Raw genomic sequence first — 24875 nt, forward strand, 5'->3', positions numbered from 1 at the left:
AAGACGATGTCAGATCCCCCTGGGAACTGAACTCTGACCTCTGAAAGATCAGCAAGTGCTCCTAGTCACTGAGCCATCCCTCCAGCCCGGCACCCACCTTTTGAAGAACCTGCGGGAGGGTACTTTGGTCTAAGTGACTTCTCTCCCTTCTCTCTTTCCTTTTCTAGACACATTCTGGGTAATCATTAGATGAGGATCAGCATTACACATGAGAGCCATGACTCCACATTCTATAAAGAAAAAGGCCAGAAACCTTGCATTTTTCATTGATTTATTTCTTTGAGAGTTTTTTTACAAATTGAATTGACCTTGCACAATTAGCTTGATGTAATCTTAGGGAAAAAAATCTGAAGTATGCTTTAGGGATAAATGATACATGCTCTAACCTGCCAATCCATTTGACAATCATTTTCCAAGCTTTTGTCTTTATGGAGGGGCGGGGGAGGGGGGAGGGGGAGGGACTTGGGTTGTTTTTTAAGCATCCATGACCAAATCTACATGCAAGAAATTAAAATACTTGCTGGCCTCCTTCTGCAACATCAGCAGGGACTGGGAGGCCCAGCATCTAATACTGAGGCACACAGGGGTCTCTTCCAAGGCTGCTGTTGCCGGAGGCTCTTTGCCCACCAAACCTTGAAGCAGCAGCAGCCTTAGAAGACGGGTGTGTGAACTGCACATGTGTGTGAACCTGGGAGTTCTCACAAAACTGCCTTTGGGGAACACACAGGATAGGCCAAAATGCATCCCAAGGAGGAAGGGGGATGGTTTTCCTGTCCTGGTTTGTAGAGAGTCCACAGGATGCTGCAGCCTGAGAACCTTCTACTCCAGAGGTCCACGTGTCTGGGTCGGTCCTCGTCCACCAGCTTTTATGCTATCTTCTCCATCCTCAGATACAGGAGCCACTTTCTAGCCTCCAGCTCAATGGTGTGAACATCTGGAGAGGGTTTTGCTTTCACAAGTCACCAGCTGGAACCAAGGAAGGGATTCTGCACAATCCAGATGGGGGCCAGACCCAGAGGAGACCTTGGTGGAGGAGAGGGATGGCAGGATGTGTGGGGAGCCGCCAAGAGACCCAGAAAAAGAGTGCCCCCGATGCTGTTTCTAGATCTTCCCAGACCAGCAGGTATAGCGGAGTCCAGGAGAGTGTGGGAGGCTGAAGCCCTGGGGGAGGGGTTACAACCTCTGGGGAATTCAAGGCTCACACACACTGGGTAATTCCACATCTAAGAGTCGTAAGGTGTGCAGAGGCTCCTCAGGGTCGGTCCGGAAGAGGTGATCGTGGGACTAGGTGGAGGGTGGAGGAAAGGGGGTTCAGTCTTCCTTGGCTTTTTGGTCTTTGGCGCATCTCACTCTGAAGTTGGAGAAGCTGCGGAGTCCCCGTCCTCTGGGTCCTGCTCATGAGGGGACACAGGCTGACCCCCCTTCACACGCTTCCACTTCATTCTCCGGTTCTGGAACCACACTTTGACCTGGGGGAGGAAGCAGAGGAGTAGGGTCACTCCAGGGTCACTCCGGGGCCAGGGTGACCCCTCACAGTGCTGTTGCTCATGCTGAGTGGGTCCAGGATCTGGAGCCCTCACCTGTTGCTCTCCATCCCCCAAGGATCCAGGGAGTGGGAGGGGAGGGAGAACAGGCAGATCTGCCCGGAAGGAGGCCTGCCTGGCCCTCCAGATGTCAGGTGGGGTGGCGGTGGGGAGTCTCTGAAAATCACTCTACATTGTCCTTTCTTCTACGCTCCCTGTCTGCTCCTCCACAATGGGCCCCCCAGTCTCTCAGTCTCTACTCCCCAAAGAACTGAGAACAGGACCGCCAGCCTCATCCTTCAGCACATTGATAAATCACCTTTGACTTTCCGTAGCTCTGATCAACACGTTTTAAAGGCTCTGACCTTCATTATCACATGACATTGGGTTTATGATCCTATTGCAGAGATGGAAACCCGGAGGTCACAGGGGCCAGGATGCGGCAGAGGCAAGATTTGATTCTAAGCGTCTGATTCCAAACCCAACATTCTTGCAGAGCACTCCAGCAGCTGAAGACTGCTATTAAATGTTGTTATTACCACTGTTATGGCACACAAAAGCAGGTGTGATGCTTCAAGGAAATGCCCAAGCCAAGGGCCAGAGAACTCTCCCTCAGTGTTCCAGGACCCAGTTGCAAATCTACTACACCTGAGAACTTAATTCAGATGCAGGTTCCCAGTCCCACTCATTATTACTGCAAAATTGTTCCCTGGAATCTGCATTTTGTTTTATCTTTTTAAAAAATTGGGTCTCATGTAGCCCAGGCTGGCCTCAAACTCACTATGTAGCTAAGGATGGCCTTGAATTTATGGTCCTCTGACCTCAGCCTCCCCAGTGTGCTGAGATTACAGACATGATACCATGCCCTGTTTGTGGTGTGGCGATTAACCCAGGGCTTCCTGCATGCTAAGCAAACACTACCAGTGAGCTACATCCCTAGCCCATCTTTCGATTTCTTTGAAGACAGTTCCTTAGGCTGTCCTCAGCTCACTATGTAGCCCTGGGTGGCCTTGAACTCACAATACTCCTGCCTCTACCTTTCAGGTGCTGAGTTTACAGGTGGGAGGCCCAACACCTGGCTTTCAGAATCCCCATTTAAACAGTTGCCTGGGTGAATCAGAGGCAAACACGGGTTCAAGTTTGGGGGAAATCAGATCTCAGATGTTCTTTTTTTTTTTTTTTTTTTTTTTTTTTTGGTTTTTCGAGACAGGGTTTCTCTGCGTAGCTTTGCGCCTTTCCTGGAGCTCACTTGGTAGCCCAGGCTGGCCTCGAACTCACAGAGATCCACCTGGCTCTGCCTCCCGAGTGCTGGGATTAAAGGCGTTCGCCACCACTGCCCGGCCACAGATCTCAGATGTTCTAATCCTTGTTCCCATGAGAAGTACCCCGGGGGACCTTCGGAAACCTGGGCTGCTCAGACTCCATCCCAGACCAATTACAGTCGTCTCCATGGGTGGGACTCAGCTAATTCTCCCCGGGATGGTTTATTGTCAGGTGCAGCTGTGGTTGAGAACCATGGCTGGGTAGAGGACAGGAAGGGGGTCCAGACAAGGGCGATGGGAAGGAGGTGAGCAGACAGCAGTGGAACACTGACAAGCCATGGGCCCCACCTGCCGCTCTGAAAGGTCCAGGTTGACTGCGATCTCATATCTTCGGAGCCTGGTCAGGTAGTTATGGTGGGCGAACTCAGCCTCCAGCTCCCGCAGCTGCTCCTTGGTGAAGGCGGTCCTTTCCTTCCGGGCCTTGCTGCCTCCTTCTGGCTTTCCTCCATTCTCCTGGTTGTCTGTGAAGAGAAGGCCCCAAATGGGGGAGACATGAGTGAGCCGAGGGGGGGCTCAGTTCCCTCCCATTAGTCCGCAAACAGCTGGGCAGCATTCTCTGGCATCTCTCATTTAAAATACACTGAAAAGCTCTGGTGTTCCTCATCCTTCTGGCATCTTGTCCTTAAGAGGGCCAAGAAGTGTTTTCAGTCCCAGGAGCACTCAGCAATCCCCCCACCCACCCAGATTTTTCCTTCCCAAGGCACCTGAAGGCTCTGTCCCGCTGTTTAAAGTCCCTGGCTCCAGCCTGCCTCCAGGAAGGCCTCAGTAGCCTGCAGCTTGAGGGGCCCTGCACTCCAAGACAAATTCTTTAAGTTCCCAGGGATGGAGGTGTGGCTGAGGGGTACCCTGCAGCCTTGCCAGGGCATTCTGGGTATTGGGTATTCTGGCCCTGGGGCCCATGCCTGGTCTGGTCAAGGCACTCAGCAGTGAGACAGGAAGGGGAGAGCTGCCGGCCACAGGACCTGCAGCAACAGCTTTGATGAAAATGTGTGTGAAACAGAAATCACTGTCCACCAGAAACTGCCGGCCATGGGACCTGCAGCAGCAGCAGCAGCTTCCACTGAAAACTTGTGTGAAATAGAAATCACTGTTACAGCCGAAACTCACACAAGTAGGATGGGAAACTCAGCAACCTTTGTGTGTGTGTGTGCACGTGTATGCGTGTGCATGGAGGCCAGTGGTCAACATTGGCTGTCTTTCTCTGTCACTCTCTATGTTCAGCTTTAAAACAGCAGATGTTTATTTAGTGTGTGGGAGGGAGTCAGAGGACAACTCTTGGGAGTTGGTCCTCTCCATTCACTGTGTGGTTCCAGAGGCTGAACGTAGACCATTGGGCTCTTCCATAAGTGCCTTATCCCCTGAGCCATCTCACTGGCCCTCTATCTTATTTTTGGAGACAGGGTCCTTCACTGAACCTGGAACTAACCAATTTGCCTAGACTGGTTGACCAGTAAGCCCCAGGAATCGGCCTGTCTCCTCTACCTGCTCAGTCCTAACATTACAGGCATTCATCACTTTGTCTAGAATTTTTGTTTGTTTGTTTCCGAGACAGGGTTTCTCTGTGTAACAGCTCTGGCTGTCCTGGAGCTCACTCTGTAGACCAGGCTGACCTCGAACTCACAGAGACCACCTGCCTTGTCCCCCAGAGTGCTTGGGATTAAAGGCATGAGCCACCACCATCTGGCCAGAATCTCCCCCCCCCCAAACATGGGTACTGGGACTTGAACTCAGGTCATTGTTCTTGTACAACAAGCACTTTGTCAACTGAACCGTCACCCACCCAGCCTCGCCCCCCCTCTGCCTCCACCCCCCCGCAGGGTCAAGGGTATACACCACTGCTTTAAGAGCAGATTGTTGGGGTGTCCCCAGGCCCCAGCAGCATCGCCATGACAGGGAAGCTGGTCTCACACACACTGGAGTCTGCCCTAGAAGGCCAAGTCTGGAGAACCTTCTGGAACCCTGGGGCTTCCGTTAGATACCGGGGCTCAGTCCTAACCCGTGACAGGGCCAGGAAACAGTGTCCACCTGCATTTGCCTCTTCCTCTCCACACTAACCCAACCGAGTGGTTTCAGCATTGACCATACTTCACAGACCAGACAGGAACAGCTTTGCCTAACGGCGAAGCAGGGGAGGCAGGGCTCAGACCCGGGCGGTTTGGTTCATACACCGTCCCGATATGAGATGTCTTTGAAGAGTTCACAAGCTGTGAAGTCTGGTGCAGCTAGGAGAGACCCACTCTAGGATGAAACGTCACTTTTTTTTTCAAGAGCAGGCGGCTGTGCCTCTCCCTTAGCAGCGGCAGTGGCAGAGAGGCCACAGGCAGGGGACTAACACACCCGCACAATTAACTAACAATTGACAACGTTGGACAGGCAACTGCCCCAGGAACTGTTCCTGCCTGGGGAGGGGCACGTAACTCATCGGGCTTTCTCTTCCATGCCTCTTTTTAGTCTTGGAGACCTGGGGTCAGGAAATACGCTTTCTGTGAGCTGAGCCCTATCTACGTTCATTCTCTCGAGAGAATCGGCCCCCACCTAGCTGAGGTCCTCGGTCCTGAGAGCCTTGAGCCTAAGCCTCCTGCAGGGTATGTGCGTGGAAGGATGCAGGCCCATGAGTCAGGCAAGGGAAATCGTTCAGATCCTCAGCTGGGAGGCCAGCTTGTGGAGATGGCTGGGGACCCCACTTGAACCCCGAGATCCAGTTTGCAACTCTGGTCCTGGCTGCTTCCCTTCTCAGGCAACCTGTTTGTACCTCAGTTTCTTCAGCTGTCTTCTCATCATCCTGCTGCCTGAGAGAAACGCTCAGGAGGGCGACTGGAAGGCCAGGGAGTGGGGTGGGGGAGGGTACTTGTGGCTCAACTCTCCATGGGGTCCGTGATGGGACGCCCCCCCTCCCAGGCTAGGGGAGGGGACGAGCCGGCCACCGGCTCTCTGCCCAGTGGCCGCCGGCTCAAGGCCGGGGAAGGCGGGCCCAGACCCCGCCCGGATGCCGGAGCGTGGGCTGGACGGGAAGGACGTGTAGTCCCGGGGCCGGTCCCCTAGGAGTCCTTCGGCCTTGGCGGCTGCCAGCGCCACTAACCCTCCTGGCGGCGGGCCCGGGAGGGTCGGTCACGCAGCGGATGCGAAGGCCTCCCCGGAGCACATCTGACCCGGTTGAGGCCAGGAAGCCCGGGAACCACTGAGATTCACGGTGTCCACAAACTCCTGTCCCGGGGGCCCCACGGTGTTTCCCAGCCCCTCCTTGTCACAGCTGCGGGAGCGGATAAGCCAGGGGACTTTTACTGCGGATTCAGTCTCCACTCTCTTCTTTTCCAAGAAATTGGAGAAAATAAAGCACCTAGTTGCAAAGCTAATTTTTTTTTTTAAAGACAGAATTTCATGTCGTTTGGGCTAGCCTCAAGCTTGATAGGCGGTGGAAGATGACCTTCAACAACTCATCTTCCTGCCTCCACTTCCCAAGTGGTGGGTCTGTAAGTCAAGGCACCACCAGGCCAGGCTTGCCAAGGCTAATATCAAAACAACACCGGAGTCTTCGGGAAGACCCGGATAAGCTAATGTGTGTGGGAATGCTCTTAAAACCTAAGTTACAGGGCAAATATCAAGATATTGATTGTTCCAATGTTTCAATCCCATGAGATGCCATTGAAAACTCTGGGATGGGATTAGTGACAGCTGGTTTTTTCTCTTCCATTCTTTCTTTTTTTTTTTTTCAGACAGAGTCAATTCATGATGTCCCGGGCTTTCCTCAAAATTATGATTCTCTTGCTTCAACCCTCTCTGTTCCGGAATTACACGCGCTGCCAGGTGTGGCTAACCACTGGCATGCTCTCTGCAACCAGATCCTCGATCCTCACCAAAACCCCACTGCCAGTGGCTCCTCTGATCACCCCTGTTTCTTGGCATGGTCGTGTGGATTAGCTTGGATCCTCTGGCTAACGCTCTCTCTCGGGGTTGTGACTACTGCCTGGTGGATAGGAGGCATCTGTTTAAACTACTCCTGGGTAGAGGGAGGAAGCTCAACAGAGGCCTAGGAGCTTACCCAACTGTGTTTACGTGAGAAAAGAGAGATCTGAATCCAGATCCACCTGACTAAAGTCACGGTTCTCAACCATGACGTCAGAGTCTCCATCTTCAGGCTGGATGCCCCCAGGCAGGGCCTGGAAATGGGACATAGCCTGTCTCCACCTCTATGGTTCCCCGGGGCCCCACTTTGGGGTTTCCATCCATATCCACCTGCCTCTTCTCCCAGGCCTGCCTCCGTGTGCAGAGCTGCCCTACCACACCTCACAGAACAACGCCTTATGCCCCTAAGTCCTGAACACAATCCTCTCTAGAAAGAAGAACTGGGAGAAAGGGAGGGGGCCCTCTGCAGCCGGCTGTGGACAGATTGCCATGGAGACAGCCTATCTCCTGCATCTCACTGTCCTGATTTGGATTGTGACATTTCAATACAACATTCCTCCTACAACAGGGACACTTGTGTCCCTCATCAACTTCCCAGAGTGGGACAAACTCTTGTCCCTATCGCAAATGATGAGATGGCCAGAAGTCGGAGAAGGAGCTGGGAAATGGGAGAGGGAATTTGTGTTGCAACAGTATGAAAAAGCCTGCAACATTTTATCAAGACAAGATAGTGAGGACTTCCCTGACTCTTCCTGCCTGAGATCCACACACAGTTCAGGTGCACAGTACTGCAATCAAGGAACTCACGCGCCCTGACCACAGAGTACATCGTTCATTTATTTTTTTAAGGTTATGTATGTGGGTGTTTTGCCTGTATGTATGTTTGTGCGCCGTGTGTGTGCCTGATGCCAGAGGAGGCCAGAAGAGGGCATGAGATGCCCTGGAACTGGAGTTACAGAAGGGTGTGAGCCTCCATATAGGTGCTAGGAAATGAGCCCTGGTCCTCTGGAAGAGCAGCCAGTGCTCATAAGCCCTAATCCATCTCTCCAGCCCCTATGAAGTGTGTCTCTACTGAGAGTCTCCTGCCCCTCCACTTTCTGGATCTGTCTCCCCGTGTATAAAGTGATAGGATTAGATGGGATCCTCATCCCCATGAAGAAGTGATGTCAGAGTTCTCTCCCAAGCCGTGAGCCCAACACCCTCCCCGGCTTCCCCTAATTCTTTTGCTTTTCCTCACTGGCCCGGAGGAACTGGAGGCCCTTCCAGCCTTGGACACTCTTGTTTTAGCTCGTCCCCCCTGTTCCCTTGAGTCACAGCTGATGGTCTGCTCATTGTTTGCCCACAAAGCCCCCTCTCATCTTTCCATGGCCCTCAGCCCAAAGATCAGAATGCCCCAGGGAGTTTCTCTTCCATGTGCAGAGCTCCTGTCCCTGGCCCAGGGGAGGGGAGTGGAGGGGAACTGTGTTGGCAGAGGCATCGGAAAACCCTTTGGAGAGCCTGGGTCTTGCCACCTGCAGGTACTGGCCTCAGAGAGGAGCTTCCTGACCTCAGCAGAGTCTCCCTGCAGTTCTCCAAGCCTCAGTTTCCTCATTTGCAAGGCAAGAATAGTTATACCCGTCATGAGCATAAGGCTGCTCGGAAGGCAAAATGAGACTGGTGACGTGTTAGCCCGTTGGATGGCGCTTGGCAAATGGCACACAGTTGAGCCTGACTGAAAGAACCGGCAGGAGACACCCTGTTGGACGTGATGTTTGAAAGATGATTCCACAGACCTAGAGAAGGAGATCAGAGGGTACCACATCCCCAGATCTGTGTACGAAGGATGCATGCCTGCCTGCCTACCTACCTGCCCATCCTCTCTGCCTTCCTTCCTTCCTTCCTCCCTCCCTCCCTCCCTCCCTCCCTCCCTCCCTCCCTTCCTTCCTTCCTTCCTTCCTTCCTTCCTTCCTCAAGACAGGGGATGGGCTGTCCCAGAACTCACTATGTATCTCAAACTGTCCTTACATTTATGTTGAACCTTCTGCCTCAGCTTCCCAAGAATGGGAATTACAGGCACGAGCTAAGGATGTCTTTTGAACATCTGTCTTTGCAGTGCATCTTTCCCGTTTTCACGTCTTTTCAGTAGGTCAGCAGCTGTGGCCACCCTCAGCTGCCTATTGCGTGAGCCTTCTATGGGACTCAGGCTTCCAGGCACCATGGCAGAGTAACCGTGCTCTGTTCGGGTCTGTGTAGGGAGGAGGTGAACACACTGATGACTTCCTCTGTGGTTAGTGAGGAGCTGCCCCCACCCCCGGTACTGCACAGCCCTCGGATCAAGCAGGACCACAAGGGGATACTCAATAGTGCCCAGAGAAATGCAGACAGGATGTATGTGTGATTGTGGTTCCCACTGGGGGCTTTTACATCATTTCGGCAGTAGCTGTCAGACCTGGCAGCGTTTCCTAAAGTTAGCGGACAGCCATATCAGGGTGACAGAGAGGCTCAGGCAGACTCAGTGGAACCCGCCTCTCTGGAGTGCTGTATCTCTGCTCTCCAACTCTACCGCACCGTTTTGCATCATTTCTAACAGGCCGGGCAGAACACATGGTGCTCTAGACTCAAACAGCATTTTGCGGTGAATAAAGCATTTCTTTCTATCAGACAGAAACGTCTGGGCTTTTAAATCAACACCTGGATCACAGAATGGTGGAGCAGGAAGAAAAGGGGACTCAGGGATGCCCTTACGTCCTTTGCTGATTTTACAGCTGAGCAGAGGGTTGGCAAGGGACCTGCCTGTAGACACACAGCAACCTAGTGGTCGAATGGGCCCAGAACTCAGGGCTCCTCCATAGGAGGTCGTTTACACAGAGATCAGCCTGCTTCCTGTTACAGCCTCTCACTAGGATTATTATTTTTTTCTTTTGTAGTGCTATGGACAGAACCCAGAGCTCATACACTAGGCAAGTACTTTCCCACTGAACCACATCCCAGCCTCTCCTGTTAGTTATTCTGTGTGGCAGGAAAGTACACATGAACCCATTGAACAGATAACGAGATTAAGACCCAGAGACCACATGGCTTGCTAAGGGACATGGGGTCAGTTTAAGGCAACAGCTATTTGTCACACTACCTCAGGGAATGATGAGTATATAGACTGTACTTCAAGGTGCTCTGGGAACAATGTCTGGGTCAGGACCTTGGTCTGTCTCACTGGGACACCCCAGGGAGGAGAGAGGAAGATCTATTTGGGGTGATACCTTGGCAAGCCCCTGAAAGAGGAGTCTGTGGTTTCCTGAGCTGTCTTGAGGCTGATACTTTGCACACTCCTCGGGTCTGACACCTTTAGCTGCAGAAGGAGAATGGAAAGTCCCCTGAGGCAGGCAGGAATCAGACACAGACAGAGAGAGGCCAGTTGGATGCTCACATCTGGGACCTGCCTGTCCCCTGAGCTCGGCTTGACCTTTTCACCAGGTGCTACACCATCCAGTGTCTAGACCCCACCATGGTCCTGCAGGTGCCAGGGAATTTACAGCAGGGAGGGGGCCCTGGGTCCTTCTGGAACAGGAATGTCAACCAGGGGAGTCTTCACTGAGAGTCCCTGCTGGGGTGGAGCAGTGAGGGTGGGCAGTATTGATGGAGAGAGGAGGACCAGGCCAGGAGGGGCCGGGGAATTATAGACGGGTCCAAGGTGCAGTGAGCTGAAAGCGGGGTGCATGAGGGGGAGGGGTGGAGAAGGAGGTGGGAGCATCAGCGTGTGTGTGTGTGTGTGTGTGTGTGTGTGTGTGTGTGTGTGTGTGAAAATGGATATGTGTGTGTCCACCCCTACACCCCCCCAAATATGTTTCTAGAGAGCAGGCCCAGGTCCTCACAATCTAGGTGAGCATTTTATCACTGAGCTACACCCCCAGTCTGGGGAACAGCCTTTGAGATAAACTGGGAAGGCACAGGCAGTGCTGGGCTTTGGGTTTTTAAGTTTTAGATGTCATCACTGGCTGTCACGGAAGAAAGTGTGGCCCTCAGGACCCAGGCCGCTATCCACACGGTTCCTTTACACGGAGAGGGAAGAGAACAGGAAAATACCATGAAGCAGTCAAGGATGGCGTGCATCTGGGCCAGAGGCAGAGAGATGGATAGGAAGGGCCGGTGTGGGGGCCAAGAGGAGGCTAGGGTAAGGCGCTGCCTCTGAGGCCTGCAGGGAACATAAGACCTGCTTCTCAATCAGCCACTCCTCCCTGCACCCAGGTGTCCCTGGTTTATTCAAGCCAGAGCGACAGGTCAGTGGGCAGGCAGCCCCTGAGTTCTACCCCGCCCAGACAGTGGGCAGCCCTAAGGTTGTCCTTTGGCTGGCCTTTTCATGGTCTAATGGTTCTTTGGACCGTCCCGTCTTAGATGATTGGTAGACTCTGCTACCTCAGCAGAAACTCACTCTTTCTAGAACTTTGCAACTATGCATGGTCAGGAGCCTGAGCAGGTGCAAGAATTGCGCTCAGGCCTCTGAGTTCAGACACGGTCGAGGCTGGAGGGCCTATCTGGACCCTGGTCTGTTTTTCAGAGGACGAGTAACTAAGAGACAAGGGACACTAGCAAAGTATAAAGTTGCTCTCTCCTCCCACACTGGCCACGCAGGGCTCTAGGGCTTCTCCTTGCTGGGGGTTCTGGGTTTGAGATGGAATAAGAGGAGCGGCAAAAGCTGTATGTCCCTCAGCACTCACCCTGCCCGGCACTGCACCAAGAACCCAGAGGGCCTGGCTGAGAGCAGATGGCAGTGACTCTCACAGAGCTCAGGTCACTGTCCATGGTCACCCAGGATGCAGCCTGTCTCAGGGAGAGACTGTGCAGAGAGAAGGGTGCTTTGGCTCATCTGAACCCCTGCCCCACGGGGGATCCTTCGGTCAGCTCAGCCCACATGTCTATGTACCTCGATTCTGGCCTGGTTTTGGGATTGAAGTTTGTTGCTTTTGAAAACACCCTTCTAAGTGAGGCTTTCAGAGTCCCGATGCACTTTAGATATGCATGGCACAGGATGGAAACCTTCCTGCCAGGCAGTGTGGCATGCTCTCAGAGAGAGGGCAAGACAATCAAGAGTGAATGAAGGAATGAAGGAGTGAATGAATGCTGGGCTTCAATTGAGTGGATGTTAAAATAGTGCCTCCTGTGTGCCGCGCGTCATCAGGAAGACTTCACAGAGGAATCTGACCTCCTTTTGGCCTTCTAGATCTTTCTATTTGAGGGAAGGTGTAGAGTCACAGGCATCTGGATGCAAGGCCACCTGGGGTTGATGACATCATGGAGCTAGGAATATGGCCCAGTTCAAGCCTGCAACAGGGGAGGTCAAGAAAGAATTCCTGCTGGGAGGAGTGGTGCACGACTTTAATCCCAGCACTAGGGAGGCAGAGCCAGGTGGATCTTTGTGGATTCCAGGCCAGCCTGGTCTACAGTGCAAGTTCCAGGACAATCAGGGCTACCCAATGAGACCCTATCTTGGAAAAAAAGAAAGGAAGGAAGGAAGAAAAAAAGAAGAGAGACAGATAGATAGATAGAGATGACCTCAACCCCATAAAGGCCCTACATGAAAAGTCCGCTGCTAGTGTCATACTCAGTGGTGAAAAATCTCAAGCTTCCCCTCCAAGATCAAGAATAAGGTAAAGATAGCCGGGTGGTGGTGGCGCATGCCTTTAATCCCAGCACTCAGGAGGCAGAGGCAGGTGGATCTCTGTAAGTTCGAGGCCAGCCTGGTCTACAGAGCAAGTTCCAGGACAGGCTCCAAAAGCTACTAAGGTGAAGAAACCCACCAGGCCACCTCCAGCACCCTGGCACCAGAAGTCCCAGACAGAGCCATCAGGCCAGAAAAGAAATGAAAGAGTGAAACGAGGGGCTGGAGAGATGACACAGCTGTGAAAAGCACTGGCTGCTTTTCAGAGGTCCTGGGTTCGGTTCCCAGCACCCACACGGTGGTTCACAACTAACTGTAACTCCAGATCCAGGGACTCCCTCTTCCGGCCTCCACGGACACTGCACATGGATAATACACACAGACAAAAACACCCATACACAAAAAGTAGAAAGTTTTAAATCTTTAAAAAAAAAAAAAAAAAAAAAAAAACCGAGCAAGGTAAAATTATCTTGACAGGTGCCACAGTCTTACATGTAGAAAATGTTACGGGTCCCACAAGCAAGAACTTAAGAGTTGATAAATTCATCAAAGTTGTAAAAGAGAATACAAGAAGTCACTTGTGTCTAAGTATATGAACAACCCAAAAGGTAAATTAAAGTAATAGCATTAAAAATACTTCAGAATAAGTTGAGCTAAAGAGACCAAAGGTCTCTATCCTGAAAGCCACAAGATGTTGCTGGAAGAAATTGAACATGAATAAACAAAAAGACATCATGTGCGCAGACTAAAAGACAATATTGCTAAAATGTCCACACTATGCAGAGCCCTACAGCAAATTCCATTTAAACCCTGTCAAAATCCCAATAACATTTTGGACCATAAACAAAATCTTCCTTTTTTTTTTTAACATGAACGTTTAAAAAAATAATGTATTTAACTTTATTTTTCTGTGTATTGGTGTGAGGGTGTCAGATCCTGTGGAACTGGAGTTACAGTTGTGAACTTCCATGTGAAGGCTGGGAATGGAACCTGGGTCCTCTGGAAGAGCAGCCAGTGCTCCTAACCTCTGCGTCATCTCTCCAGCCCCCAAAACTTAAATTCTTATGAAAACGCAATGTCAAAGGACTCCAAATGGTCATGATAATCTTCAGAAGGAAAGAAAAACTGGGAACCCTGGGCTCCTAATTTCAAAACATATTATTAAGTATGATAATCAACTGAAATACAGATGAAGGGGAAAGAGGAGAGAGGCCAGAAGTTCATTCTCAATAGGTGGCCAGGGCTGCACAACAGGAAATAATAGACAGATCTGCAACAAATGGTAATGGGAGACTGTACACACACACACACACACACACACACACACAGACACACACACAGAGAGAGAGAGAGACACACACACACAGACACACACACACACACAGACACACACACACAGACACACAAACACAGACACACACAGAGACACACACACAGACAGACACACACACAGACACACACACACACAGACACAGACACACACACACACACAGACACACAGACACAGACACACACACACACACACAAATGGTACTGAAATTCCACTAGAATCAGGAATAAAACAAAGCTGTCCACTCCCTCCATATCTATTCCATATAGTACTTGACATTCTAGCTAGAGCAACAAGATAACTGAAGGAGATCAAGGGGATACAAATTGGAAAGGAAGAAGTCAAAGTATCGCTATTTACAGATGATATGGTAGTATACATAAGCTACCCCAAAAATTCTGCCAGGGAATTCTGACAACTGATAAACACCTTTAGTGAGGTGGCCGAATACAATATTAACAACAACAACAAAAAAAAATCAGTAGCCCTGCTATATACAAATGATAAATGTGCACGCCTTTAATCTTAGCACTCAGGAGGCAGATGCAGGCAGATCTCTGTTCGAGGCCAACCTGGTCTACAGAGTGAGTTCCAGGACAGTCAAAGCTACATAGAGAAACCCTGTTTCGAAAAACCAACCAACCAACCAACCAATCAAACAAACAAAAAACAACAAAACAAACAAACAATAAATGGGCTGAGAAAGGACAGTTAAAACAATCCTGTACAATAATAGAATTTCTAGAGGTATCACCCTTCCTGACTATAGTAAAACAAACCACATGGTATTGGCTTAAATCAGACAGGTTGATCAATGGAATGTAATCGAAGACCCAGACATACATCCACACACCTATCCTGATTTTTGACAAAGAAGACAAAATTATACAGTAGAAAAAAGAAAGCATCTCCAACAAATGGTGCTGGTCTCACTGAATGTCGACATGTAGAAGAATGCTAATAGATCCATATCTATCGTCCTGCACAAAATTCAAGTCCAAGTGGATCACAGACCTCAACATAACTCCAGACACACTGAACCTGATGGAAGAGAAAGTGGGGAGTAGCCTCTAATGAACTGGCACAGGAGACAACCTCCTGAGCAGAACAGAAGAATCATAACAGTGCAGGCACTAAGATCAACAATTAATAAATGGGACCTCGTGAAATTGAGAAGTATCTGTAAGGCAATTGTCAATAAGATAAAACGGCAGCCTACAGAATGGGAAAAGATCTTCACCAGCCCCGCATCTGACAGAGGGCTGATCTTCAAAATATATAAAGAACTCAAGAATCTAGACATCAACAAACCAAATAATCCAATTTAAAAATGAGATACAGATCTAAACAGAGAATTCTCAACAGAGGAATCTCAAATGGCTGAGAAGCATTTGAAGAAATGTTCATCTTAGGGTCCTCCTTGTTAGCTAGCTTCCACAGTTCCAGAGAAGCTAGCTAACAAGGAGGACCCTAAGAGGGACACGTGGATCACCCTGGAAAGAGGAAGTAGATGAGATCTCCCAACTAAAATGATGGTGAAGCGGAGCAATAGAGGGTAGGGGATGGGGAATGAGAACATAAGGGAAGGGAATGGTCGAGCTGGAACAGGGACAGAATGGGAGAGCAATGAAAGAGATACCATGGTAGAGGGAGACATAGTGGGAATAGGGAGAAACCTGGTGCTAGATAAGTTCCCAGGAATCCACAAGGATGACCCCAGCTTAGACTACCAGCAATAGTAGAGAGGGTGCCTGAGCTGGCCTACCCCAGTAATCAGATTGGTGAATACCCTAACTGTCATCATAGAGTCTTCATTCAGTAACTGATGGAAGCAGATGCAGAGATCCACAGCCAAGCACCAGGTCAAGCTCTAGGAATCCAGTCAAAGACAGGGAAGAGGGATTCTATGAGCAAGGGGGGTCAAGATCATGATGGGGAAATCTACAGAGACAACTGAACCAAGCTAGTGGGAACTCATGAACTCTAGACCAACAGCTGTGGAGCCTGCATGGACTGACTTAGACCCTCTGCATATATGTTATAGTTGTGTAGCTTGGTCTTCTTGTGGGACTCCTAACAGTGGGAGCAGGGCTGACTCTTTTGCCTGCTTTAGGGACCCTTTCCTCCTACTGGGTTGCTTTGTCCAGCCTTAATACAAGGGAGGTACCTAGTCTTCCTGCAACTTGATATGCCATGTTTGATATCCATGGGAGGCCTGCCCTTTTCTGGAGAGAAACAGAGGAGGAGGAGGAGTTGATGTGGGGGACAGAAGGAAGGTGGGGGAGGGGAGGATCTGAGAGGAGAGGAGGGAAGGAAACTGTGGTCAGGCTGTAAAAAAATTTTTTTAATTACTACAGTGAAAGAAAAAAAAATGGTGCTGAGTCCTTACCTCACACCAAATAAAAATGAACAAGATGGGTTAAGACCTAAATGCAACTCCTAGAAATATAAAACTCCCTGGGGGAAGTAGAGGGCAAATCTTAATGACTTTGCATTTGGCCATGTCTTCTTTGGCATAACCCCCAAAACATAGGCAACGAAAGCAAAATAAACAAACAAACAAACAAAAAACCAGTGCTGTGGAATAATCCTTTTGTACACTGTGAAGATGTGTTGCTCTCACTGGTTTAATAAAGAGCCAACTGGCCAATAGCTAGGCAGGAAGAGGTTGGGCAGGAGAGCCAGACTGAGTGAACACTGGGAAGAAGAAGGACAGAGTTGCCAGTCAGATGCAGGGGAAATGGGACATGTACAAAATGAGGTAACAAACCATGAGCCATGTGACAGCAAGTAAAAGAATAAAAATGGGTTAGTCTAAGATGTAAGAGGCTGGTTAGCAACAAGCCTAAGCTATTGGTCAAACATTTATAATTAATAATAAATCTCTGTGTAGTTATTTGAGAGCTGGCTGATGGGACAGAAAAGTCCACCTACAAAACATGGTGAGGGAGGTGGCTTGGGGTAGAAGCACTTGCTGACAAGCCTGAGGACCCGAGTTCCATCCCCTGGACCTACACTGTCAAGGAGAGAACTGACTCCAGCAAGTTGTCCTCCAGCATCCACACTCATTCTGTGACATGCCTGTGCCTCCAGCCCCACCCCATGCACAGGGAGGGAGGTCTGCAAACAAACAAACCCAGAAAATCAGAAATGTTGGCTAAGATGTGAAGAAATCGAAACTCTCATGTGCACTATCGAGGGGACTGCAAAATGGCACACTTGCTATGACAAGCAGTCTGAAGGTCCTCAGAAAATTAAACATAGGGCTGGAGAGATGGCTCAGGAACTAAGAGTGCTCGCTATAGCCAGGCAGTGGTGGCGCACGCCTTTAATCCCAGCACTCGGGAGGCAGAGCCAGGCAGATCTCTGAGTTGGAGGCCAGCCTGGTCTACAGAGTAAGATCCAGGATAGACACCAAAACTACACAGAGAAATCCTGTCTCAAAACACCAAAACAAAAAACAAAACAAAACAAAACAAAAAGACTTGCTGCACAGCCATGAGGACTGAAGTCTGGACCCCAGCAGCCAGATAACAAGCTGAGCACTTTGCAAATGCCTGGAACTCTAGGTCTGAGGGAACCAACTCCTTCTTCTGGCTACCTTACACACAGGCACATGCATGCATGCATGCACAGGCGCACAAACACAGACACACACACACACACACACACACACACACACACACATCTTTTTTTTTTAATTAAACATAGAATAACCATATGACCCAACAGTTCCACTTGTGGGTATACATCTGAAATGAAAAAAAAAATAGTGAAAACACAAGATCAAAGAGATACATATACATGTTTCCTGAGGCATTACTCACAATCACCTAGTGATGGAGGTAAACGTCTATCGACAGATGAGCAGATAAGGGAAATATGACAAAAACACACAACGGAATATTACTCAGTCTTAAAAGGAAGACATCCTGGCCATGTGCTACAATGTCAATGAAACTTGAGGACTAACCGGTTCAGGAAGTATGGACCCGATATGAGTCCCGGCCACAGAGTGGAATAAGCCAGTAACAAAAAAAGACCACTGCTTCGTGAGTCCACGCATGGGGTACCTATAACTCCCAAGCTCTTTCTGAGAGGCAGGCCACTGCCAGGAGTTTGGGGCATCTGATCCAAAGGGAAGCTCCATTTTGCACGATGAAACTATTCTGGAAATCTGTCCTACAGCAGTGGATCTGTGGTTGGCTGCTGCAAAAGGACATCTCAAAACTGTAAAGATGCCGATTTTTCTGTTGTGTGTTTTGGACTTTGAAAAGATCGTCCACAAGGAAAGAAATCTCAGTCAAGTCCCTTTGTGAAGTTGCAACAGCCAGGAGATTGGCTCAGGCTCTAGAACCACAGGACAGTCTGAAGCGTCCCTGTTTGTTCTGAGACAGCTCTCTCTGCTTAGCTCAGGCTAGCCTCAACTTTGCCATCCTTCTATCATCCCAGTTCTGCTGGGGTTTCACGTGTGGCCACCCCACTCAGCGAAGTTGAAGCTTTCTGACTATTGTTCTCGTTGATATAATGCTGTGTACAGTTAGAGCCACGGCCGTTAAACAGGGAGAAAGTACGACCAGAAAGGGTGGCCTTTGAGCTGGAAATTAAAATATGTAGACGGGGGAAGGGGAACACCAGGGCAAAAGGGCCAAGTCAGGGAGGGAAGAGGAACAGGCAGGATGTGTGGGGAGGCCAGCACAAGGTGTGGCTCTGTAGGAAGGGAGGAGGAGAAGGAGGAGAGGGGGCGAGGGAGAAAGAGAGAAGACAGAGGAGGTGAAAAGAGAAAAAGAGGAGAGAACAGAAGAAATGGAGAGGGAGAGAGAGGAGAGAGAGAGAGAGAGAGAGAGAGAGAGAGAGAGAGAGAGAGAGAGAGAGAGAGAGAGGAGAGAGAGGAGAGAGAGGAGAGAGAGGAGAGAGAGGAGAGAGAGGAGAGAGAGGAGAGAGAGGAGAGAGAGGAGAGAGAGGAGAGAGAGGAGAGAGAGGAGAGAGAGGAGAGAGAGGAGAGAGAGAGAGAGAGAGAGAGAGAGAGAGAGAGAGAGAGAGAGAGAGAGAGAGAGAGAGAGAGAGAGAGAGAGAGGGTTTGGATAGATAGTTGTGCGGGGCGTTGGAGAGAAGACCTCAGAGGACAGAATTCGGTGCTGGAGTCTGACAAAGGCGCTGCTTGGCCGATTGAGGGGGCGTCGGGACCCGGGGCCCGAGTCCTGCTCCCAGGCAGCGGGGCAGCCGCGCTGGTCACACGCAACCTTCCCTTGAACCCGGTCAGGAAGTCACCGAGAAATCCCCCATTCCCATAAATTAAGGACGACTACAGTAGCAGCCTGACAGTTTACGGGGAAACCGCAGTGGCTTCGCAGCTGTCCCTGCCAGTAGGGATCTTTAACACCCCGGGCCCGGGCTGGGATGGGTAAGATAAGACTGCGCTGCGGGGTCTCCCGAGACCTCTTGGGGTGGGGGAGGGGCACCCGGCTCTCTTGATCGTCTTCCTCAGAGACTCAGCTTCTGCTTCCAAGGGAGCAAGGTCGGGGAGTAGCGGGTAGGGGTGCGCTGGAGATGGAGATGGGCGCAGAGTCCGAAGCTGGAGCCTCCTGGGCCAGCCAGTGTGAGACACAGTAACACCCGTCCCTACCCTTCCCCCCACAGCTCGGATTGAAGCGCTAATTGGTCACTACTGGAGTTTAGGACAAAAAGATTGCAAGAAGTTCACATATCCCACGGACCCAGGAATTTCTGAGACACTGTTATCTGTCATATTTAATTCTACTGTTCCCACCATTTTTTTTTTTAAAAGAGGGGGTCTTATGCATCCCAGGTTGGCCTGGAACTCTAACAAGCAAAGGACCGTTTTGAACTTCTGATTCTCCTGCCTCCACCTCCAGGCATTCACTATGACATCTTATTTATGAAGTATGGACCAAACCCCGAGGGACTCCAGGCATGCTTGGGTGCTCTACCCACTGAGCTCCACCACCAGCCCTCATCCTATGTTCTTAAGCAGCAGTTCTCAACTTTCCTAACGCTGTGACCCTTTAGTACAGTTCCTCATGCTGTGGTGACCTCCAACCATACAACTATTTTTCGTTGCTTCTTCATAACTGTAACTTTGCTACTGTGATGAATTGTAATGTAAATATCTTTGTTTTCCGATGGTCTTAGGTGACCCCTGCGAAAACGATTCTTCAACACCCAAAGTAGTCGAGATCCACAGGTTGAGTGAGAACCACTGTTCTATAGGCTGAGTTCAGGAAATATGGGCTCGACACCAGCCACAGCTGCTATGGAACTTTCATTATGCACCAGAAGCAATGTGAAATTTTCTGATCACTGTACTCAACCCATCCAGCTGCTCTAGGTGGTAAGTGACATCATTACATTCCCATTTCTCAGCTCTGGAAGTAGAGGCTGCAAGAAGGTAACAGCGTTCCCGAAGTTGCAATGACCCTGTCTTTCCATCTACCTGACCATGAAGCACAGTGGACAAGGCTAGTCGACTTTCCTGGGCTGACTCATGGGGACTGGGATGAGGCACCTTGAACCCCAGCAATTAAGATAAATAATGTTTGAGTACATTGGGAAGTAGAGACAGAGAATCAAGAGGTTCAAGGCTAGCCTCGGCTATATAGTGAGTTTGAGGCCAATCTGGCTTATTTGAGACCCTGTCTCAAATCAACAAAATAAAACAAAAACAATCAAAATTAAATATCTTGGGATGTAGCTCAGCAGTAGAACCCTTGCCAGACATGTACCAGGCTCTAGGTTGGGTTCCCAGGCCCCTTATGTTAATCCGTGATGAACAATAACAAAAGCATTAATTAGAGGATCGGGGCCTGACTTCAGACCCTGGGGTGGCTCAGGGGCTTTTCCGCGGGTTTGTCTCTTTTGAGATTTCCAGATTCTGCAGTCAGTTGTGAGCCTTGCCTGTGACATCCCCCCTGGTGAGGCCCTTGGGAAGCTGACCCTCCTGCCTCCTCCTTCCTCTGCAGTTAAATTCCAACACAGGCACCTGGGCAATAAAGATCTCCCTGCTGACCAGCCACATGGGATGGAGGGAAAGCCAGCTCACCATCCTGCTCTTGCGGTCTGTTTCCACTGCTGATCTGGGAGAGCCCCAAGTGGGGGATCCAAGGCCCCCCATGAGCGAGGGGGGGGGTCTTTCTGGGTCAGGGACTGACTTTCTGATGAGCCACGTGGATGCTCCCTGTCTAAAGCATTGTTATTGGCTACTTGCCAAAAGGGAAGAAGGTGGGTCCATTGGGTTTTGCTGAGACTTTGCGGAAGTCCAGAAATCTCCCAGCTGCTTTCCCCACAACCTTGGCCCTCAGTCTACTGGAAAGTGGCTAGATGCTTCTAGATGTCAACGGAACTGGAGGGGCAAGAGTGGCAGGTACTGCCAAGGAGAGAGCTGTAGCCCTAGGTGGGAGGGGCCGGCACCTGCTCTCTCCATCCCAACACTCACTCAGTTGAGTTAGTCAGAACGGTTGATCCCACCTGCCAGGTTTAACCACTGGGGCTCTGAAGGGCCCCTCCCCTTAGCCATGAGGATGCACTGTGGTCATGGCCACCCACTGTCAGTACATCCAGAAGGAGCTTCAAGCCTTGGGATCAAATGCCATGTGAAGACTGGGTGGGGAATCTCCTGAAGGTGTGGAGTTTGGAGTTTAGAATCCAGGGGCTCATTTTACTTCTTAGAGGACCAAGACTGGTTTGTCTGATTTCCCAGACAAGAGACTTTCATCCCCCAAATAGAAAAGTCCGGGCTAACCTGGGCTTCAAGATCTTCCTGCCTCAGTCTCCTGAGTCCTGGGATTACGGTTTTGTTCCACCAGGCCCTGTTCTTGTAGTGTTCTCTCAAACTCGGTCTCCTTTTTCACAGTGCGGAATGGGGATACCAACAAAACCTGCAGTCCCCATTCAAATGTGTGGGACTCAAAAACTGTCTGCAGCTCCCACCACTTGTAACTTCCTTCCTTCATCCCCCCCCCCACGCACCCCTCAGAACACAGCCTTCAGGTCTCCCCTTCCTCTTAGCCTGAGCTCTCTAGAGACAAGACCTCTTTTCTAGGATCTTGTGCTCAGGCAAAAGGTGGATACTCCTGATATGTACACTAGGTCAAAGGGGGCTTACGAAGAGAAACCCAGCAAGTTCTCCTTTGTCAATTAGTGCCCCCCACCCCCCACCCCACCTCTGATTAGGCCCCGAGAGGCCCTTTATATGTTCAGGTCAGTGAGTATTCGATATCAGGAGGGTAAGGGTGGTGGGGCAGTGCATTCTGGGCAAGGTGGGAGAGGAGGCAGGGATCCAGACAAAAGGTGACTAGGGGGTGGGAGGGCCTTATGGGAAGATGAGGAGAAGCTAGGCATGCTTTCTCCAGCCTCTGGGGGCTTCATTTATTATATCCCTGCCATAGCTGGCCTTGGCCCTCGCCTCCACCCACCTGCCTCTCTGACTTTTCCAAGGCTGCTGTGGCCCCCAAAGAGAAGCCCTTGCAGCGCAGACTTCTCTGAGGCCCCAGCAGGCCTTGTCAAGGTGAGCTGTCCGCTAAGTACAGGCACCACCTCTGTGCGGTGATACCTCTGGGCAGTTTACCGCAGACCCCACTCTCCCTCTGGCCCTCATCTCTCCCATCCCCGCCACAGCCCTGCTCCTCTGCCTCTGGGCTCCCGAGAGAGGGTCCTGGGTCTGGGTGGACACCCAGAGACCCAGCCTCACTCTTAACTCCCAAGCCTCAATCCTGGCCGAATGACAAGCTTCACTATGGCTCTGGGACCATTCGGAGGCTGCCCGAGTGTGGTCTCTGTGTGCAGAGGCAGAGGCAGCCTAGCTCAGCAAGAGTTCTCTGCAGACCTCACCAGTGTGAATCCGGAGACTCCATCCCTCACCAGTGTGAACCCGGAGACTCCATCCCTCACCAGTGTGAACCCGGAGACTCCATCCCTCACCAGTGTGAACCCGGAGACTCCATCCCGTGCACCCTCCAAACCCTCCTTGACCCATTAGTCATTTTCTCACACACATTCTTTGCAGAGACCCAGAAATACTGGAGGAAAAAAAATACCATCCCCACCACCAGAGAGTTCTAGAACTCCTACAGTATAAGCCGCCTTGTACATTTGAGTAAGTTAGACAATGCCTTTTGAAGTTTACAGTAAGGGTCCCTAGGCTCGGAGAGGGCAAACAGCTTGCTCAGGGTGACGCAGTAAAGGAAAGGTGAGTCCTTCCCACCACCTACCTGACCGCTCTTTTTTCCTTCTGGATGATTTCTTCTCCGACTCACTGGCAGTGCTCCCAAGTACCAGGTAGTCCTCACCCGATCCTCCGGTGCCGTCCACCAGGCCTGGGCTACCGGCCCCCATCTCTCTGGCGCTCCCAGCGGGGCCTGGGTTGAGCCTTTGCCCAGCTTCAGAGATGGGGAAGTGCCAGTCAGGGGTCTGTGGGAAAGCAGGATGTTGCTCATTGAAGATGCGCTCGGCCCGGGGCAGGCTGTGAGGAGTGGCTGCCAGGCAGGAAGCAGAGAAGTCGGGGTACGCTGCTGTCGCGGGGAAATCTGATTTTTGGTGGAAGGAAAACGGAGTCGGTGGATAATGGGACAGCCCTGGAGCGCTGCTGCCTTCCGAGTGGGGGTTTCGAAGGCAGCCCCAGACGGGGGCCGGGGGGTGGGGGTTCCTCACGCAGCTGTGGGCTACGGGATCCATCTGCTGCCTGCTGCCTGCCTCAGTCCGTTCAAAGGTTTGCACTGCACTTTCTCTGTTCAGAGTTTTGTAATTAAAAAAAAAATTAAACAGTAGAGGAAAATGTTGAATGGAAAATTTACCCCTGGAACCCAAACAAAAATTTTGCCTCCAAGTCCACAAACAGGTGGCCAGTAGCACACATGTGCATGCCCACACCTGTCTAGGCTTCGCGGCTGCCTTCCTGCCCCCTGACACACGCTGATTATCGGGGTCCCTTGTGCATGCATCTGTTGCCTAGGGCACTAAACATTTTGACTGTCCTACCTCTGACCCACCCACACTGACAAGCTCTCTTCGCAGGACCCTGAGTGAATGCCTGCAGCGGGCTGGACCCGGTTGCCCAGACACACTTTTAAATCCTGCGGTGGGGAGAGAGTGACAAATTTCTGAGGTGAAATGTGAGAGAGGAGAGGGAGGGGTCAACCCACTCACACAAGGTCCCCTCCAACCAAAATCCGAGCAGGCAACATTATCATCAGAAACCTTATACCCACAGCTAATGGCATTTGCAGACGTAGACTTTTAAAGAAACATTGTTTTATTTTTTTTTTTAAGGAGAGAGAGAGAGCGCGTGCGTGTGTGCATAGTACATACACACACACACACACACACACACACACACACACACACACACACACATCCATGCTCTTTTGAGTGCCTCCTGTAACACAATAAAGTTATTTTTATTGCCTTGTTAACAAAATTCCCCAAGTCTTGGTTTAGAAAAAGCCTTCAGTGGAATCCAGAATCCACCAAATGCCACATTCTGGGGAGGGAAGGGGGAACTGGGTGCAAAGGACAAGCTTGGTGAGTGCGGCGTTGGTTTAAAGAGTTTCTACCTCTCCCTGGGGGAACAGAAAAGGGAGAGGAATTATAAATTATAAGTAATTCCCCCCCCCCTCTTTTTTTGGTGAGTCTTGGCAGCCAAGTGGTGTGGTCTGGGGTGTAAAGAAAGATATACTCTAGAACAACAACAAATAAAAAGAGAGAGAGAGAGGAAAAAAAAAAGAAAGAAAAAGAAAACAAATTACTGTCTGTCCAAAGTGCGGTTCTCACCTTCTCAGTAACGAGAGGAGAGAAAAACAAAGCACCTGTCTCTCGGCAGCCACCTCTAACCTCCAACCGAGAATGTGAAGAAGTTAGCCACACTCTTCTCTAGCGAGCCTGCCTGCGAGTGATTTGTCTCCACAGCCAAGGCTCTTAAGTCCTTGAAGTTTCTGGGGGTTGTTCCCACCTGTTGCCTGTCCCCGCCCTTAGCCTCTCCCACCTGCTTCCCTTTCTCAATCCCTGCAGGCATCTTTGGAACCTTGGGCATGAACACAGGAACCTGGGGACCTCCATCCCCTGAGAGTTCCCCCCAAAGGGAGTTCCCATGGGTCTTCCTGGCTCGTGTGTGTGTGTGTGTGTGTGTGTGTGTGTGTGTGTGTGTGTGTGTG

The 24875-nt window shown here is 50.6% G+C and overlaps 1 protein-coding gene across 1 annotated transcript; it reads right to left on the reverse strand.

The window, feature by feature from the left end:
* Nucleotides 1-256: 256 nt before the first annotated feature.
* Nucleotides 257-23510, reverse strand: Meox1 (mesenchyme homeobox 1). Its single transcript, XM_006970626.4, has 3 exons — nt 22938-23510; nt 3134-3306; nt 257-1469 (listed from the first exon to the last, which is right to left on the reverse strand). The coding sequence occupies exons 1-3, from the start codon at nt 23398-23400 to the stop codon at nt 1347-1349; spliced, it is 759 nt and encodes a 252-aa protein (XP_006970688.1). The 5' UTR covers nt 23401-23510; the 3' UTR covers nt 257-1346.
* Nucleotides 23511-24875: the final 1365 nt, after the last annotated feature.

This window comes from Peromyscus maniculatus, chromosome 8 (genome assembly GCF_049852395.1).
Source record: "Peromyscus maniculatus bairdii isolate BWxNUB_F1_BW_parent chromosome 8, HU_Pman_BW_mat_3.1, whole genome shotgun sequence".
Taxonomy (NCBI): Eukaryota; Metazoa; Chordata; class Mammalia; order Rodentia; family Cricetidae; genus Peromyscus; species Peromyscus maniculatus.

Coding starts and splice junctions, on each gene's coding strand:
- Meox1 (XM_006970626.4), bottom strand. CDS start 23,400: ATGGATCCCGTAGCCCACAGCTGCGTGAGGAACCCCCACCCCCCGGCC. Junction 3,307..22,937: donor AAGGAAAAAAGAGCGGTCAG/GTAGGTGGTGGG, acceptor TTCTCTTCACAG/ACAACCAGGAGAATGGAGGA. Junction 1,470..3,133: donor TGGACCTTTCAGAGCGGCAG/GTGGGGCCCATG, acceptor TTCCTCCCCCAG/GTCAAAGTGTGGTTCCAGAA.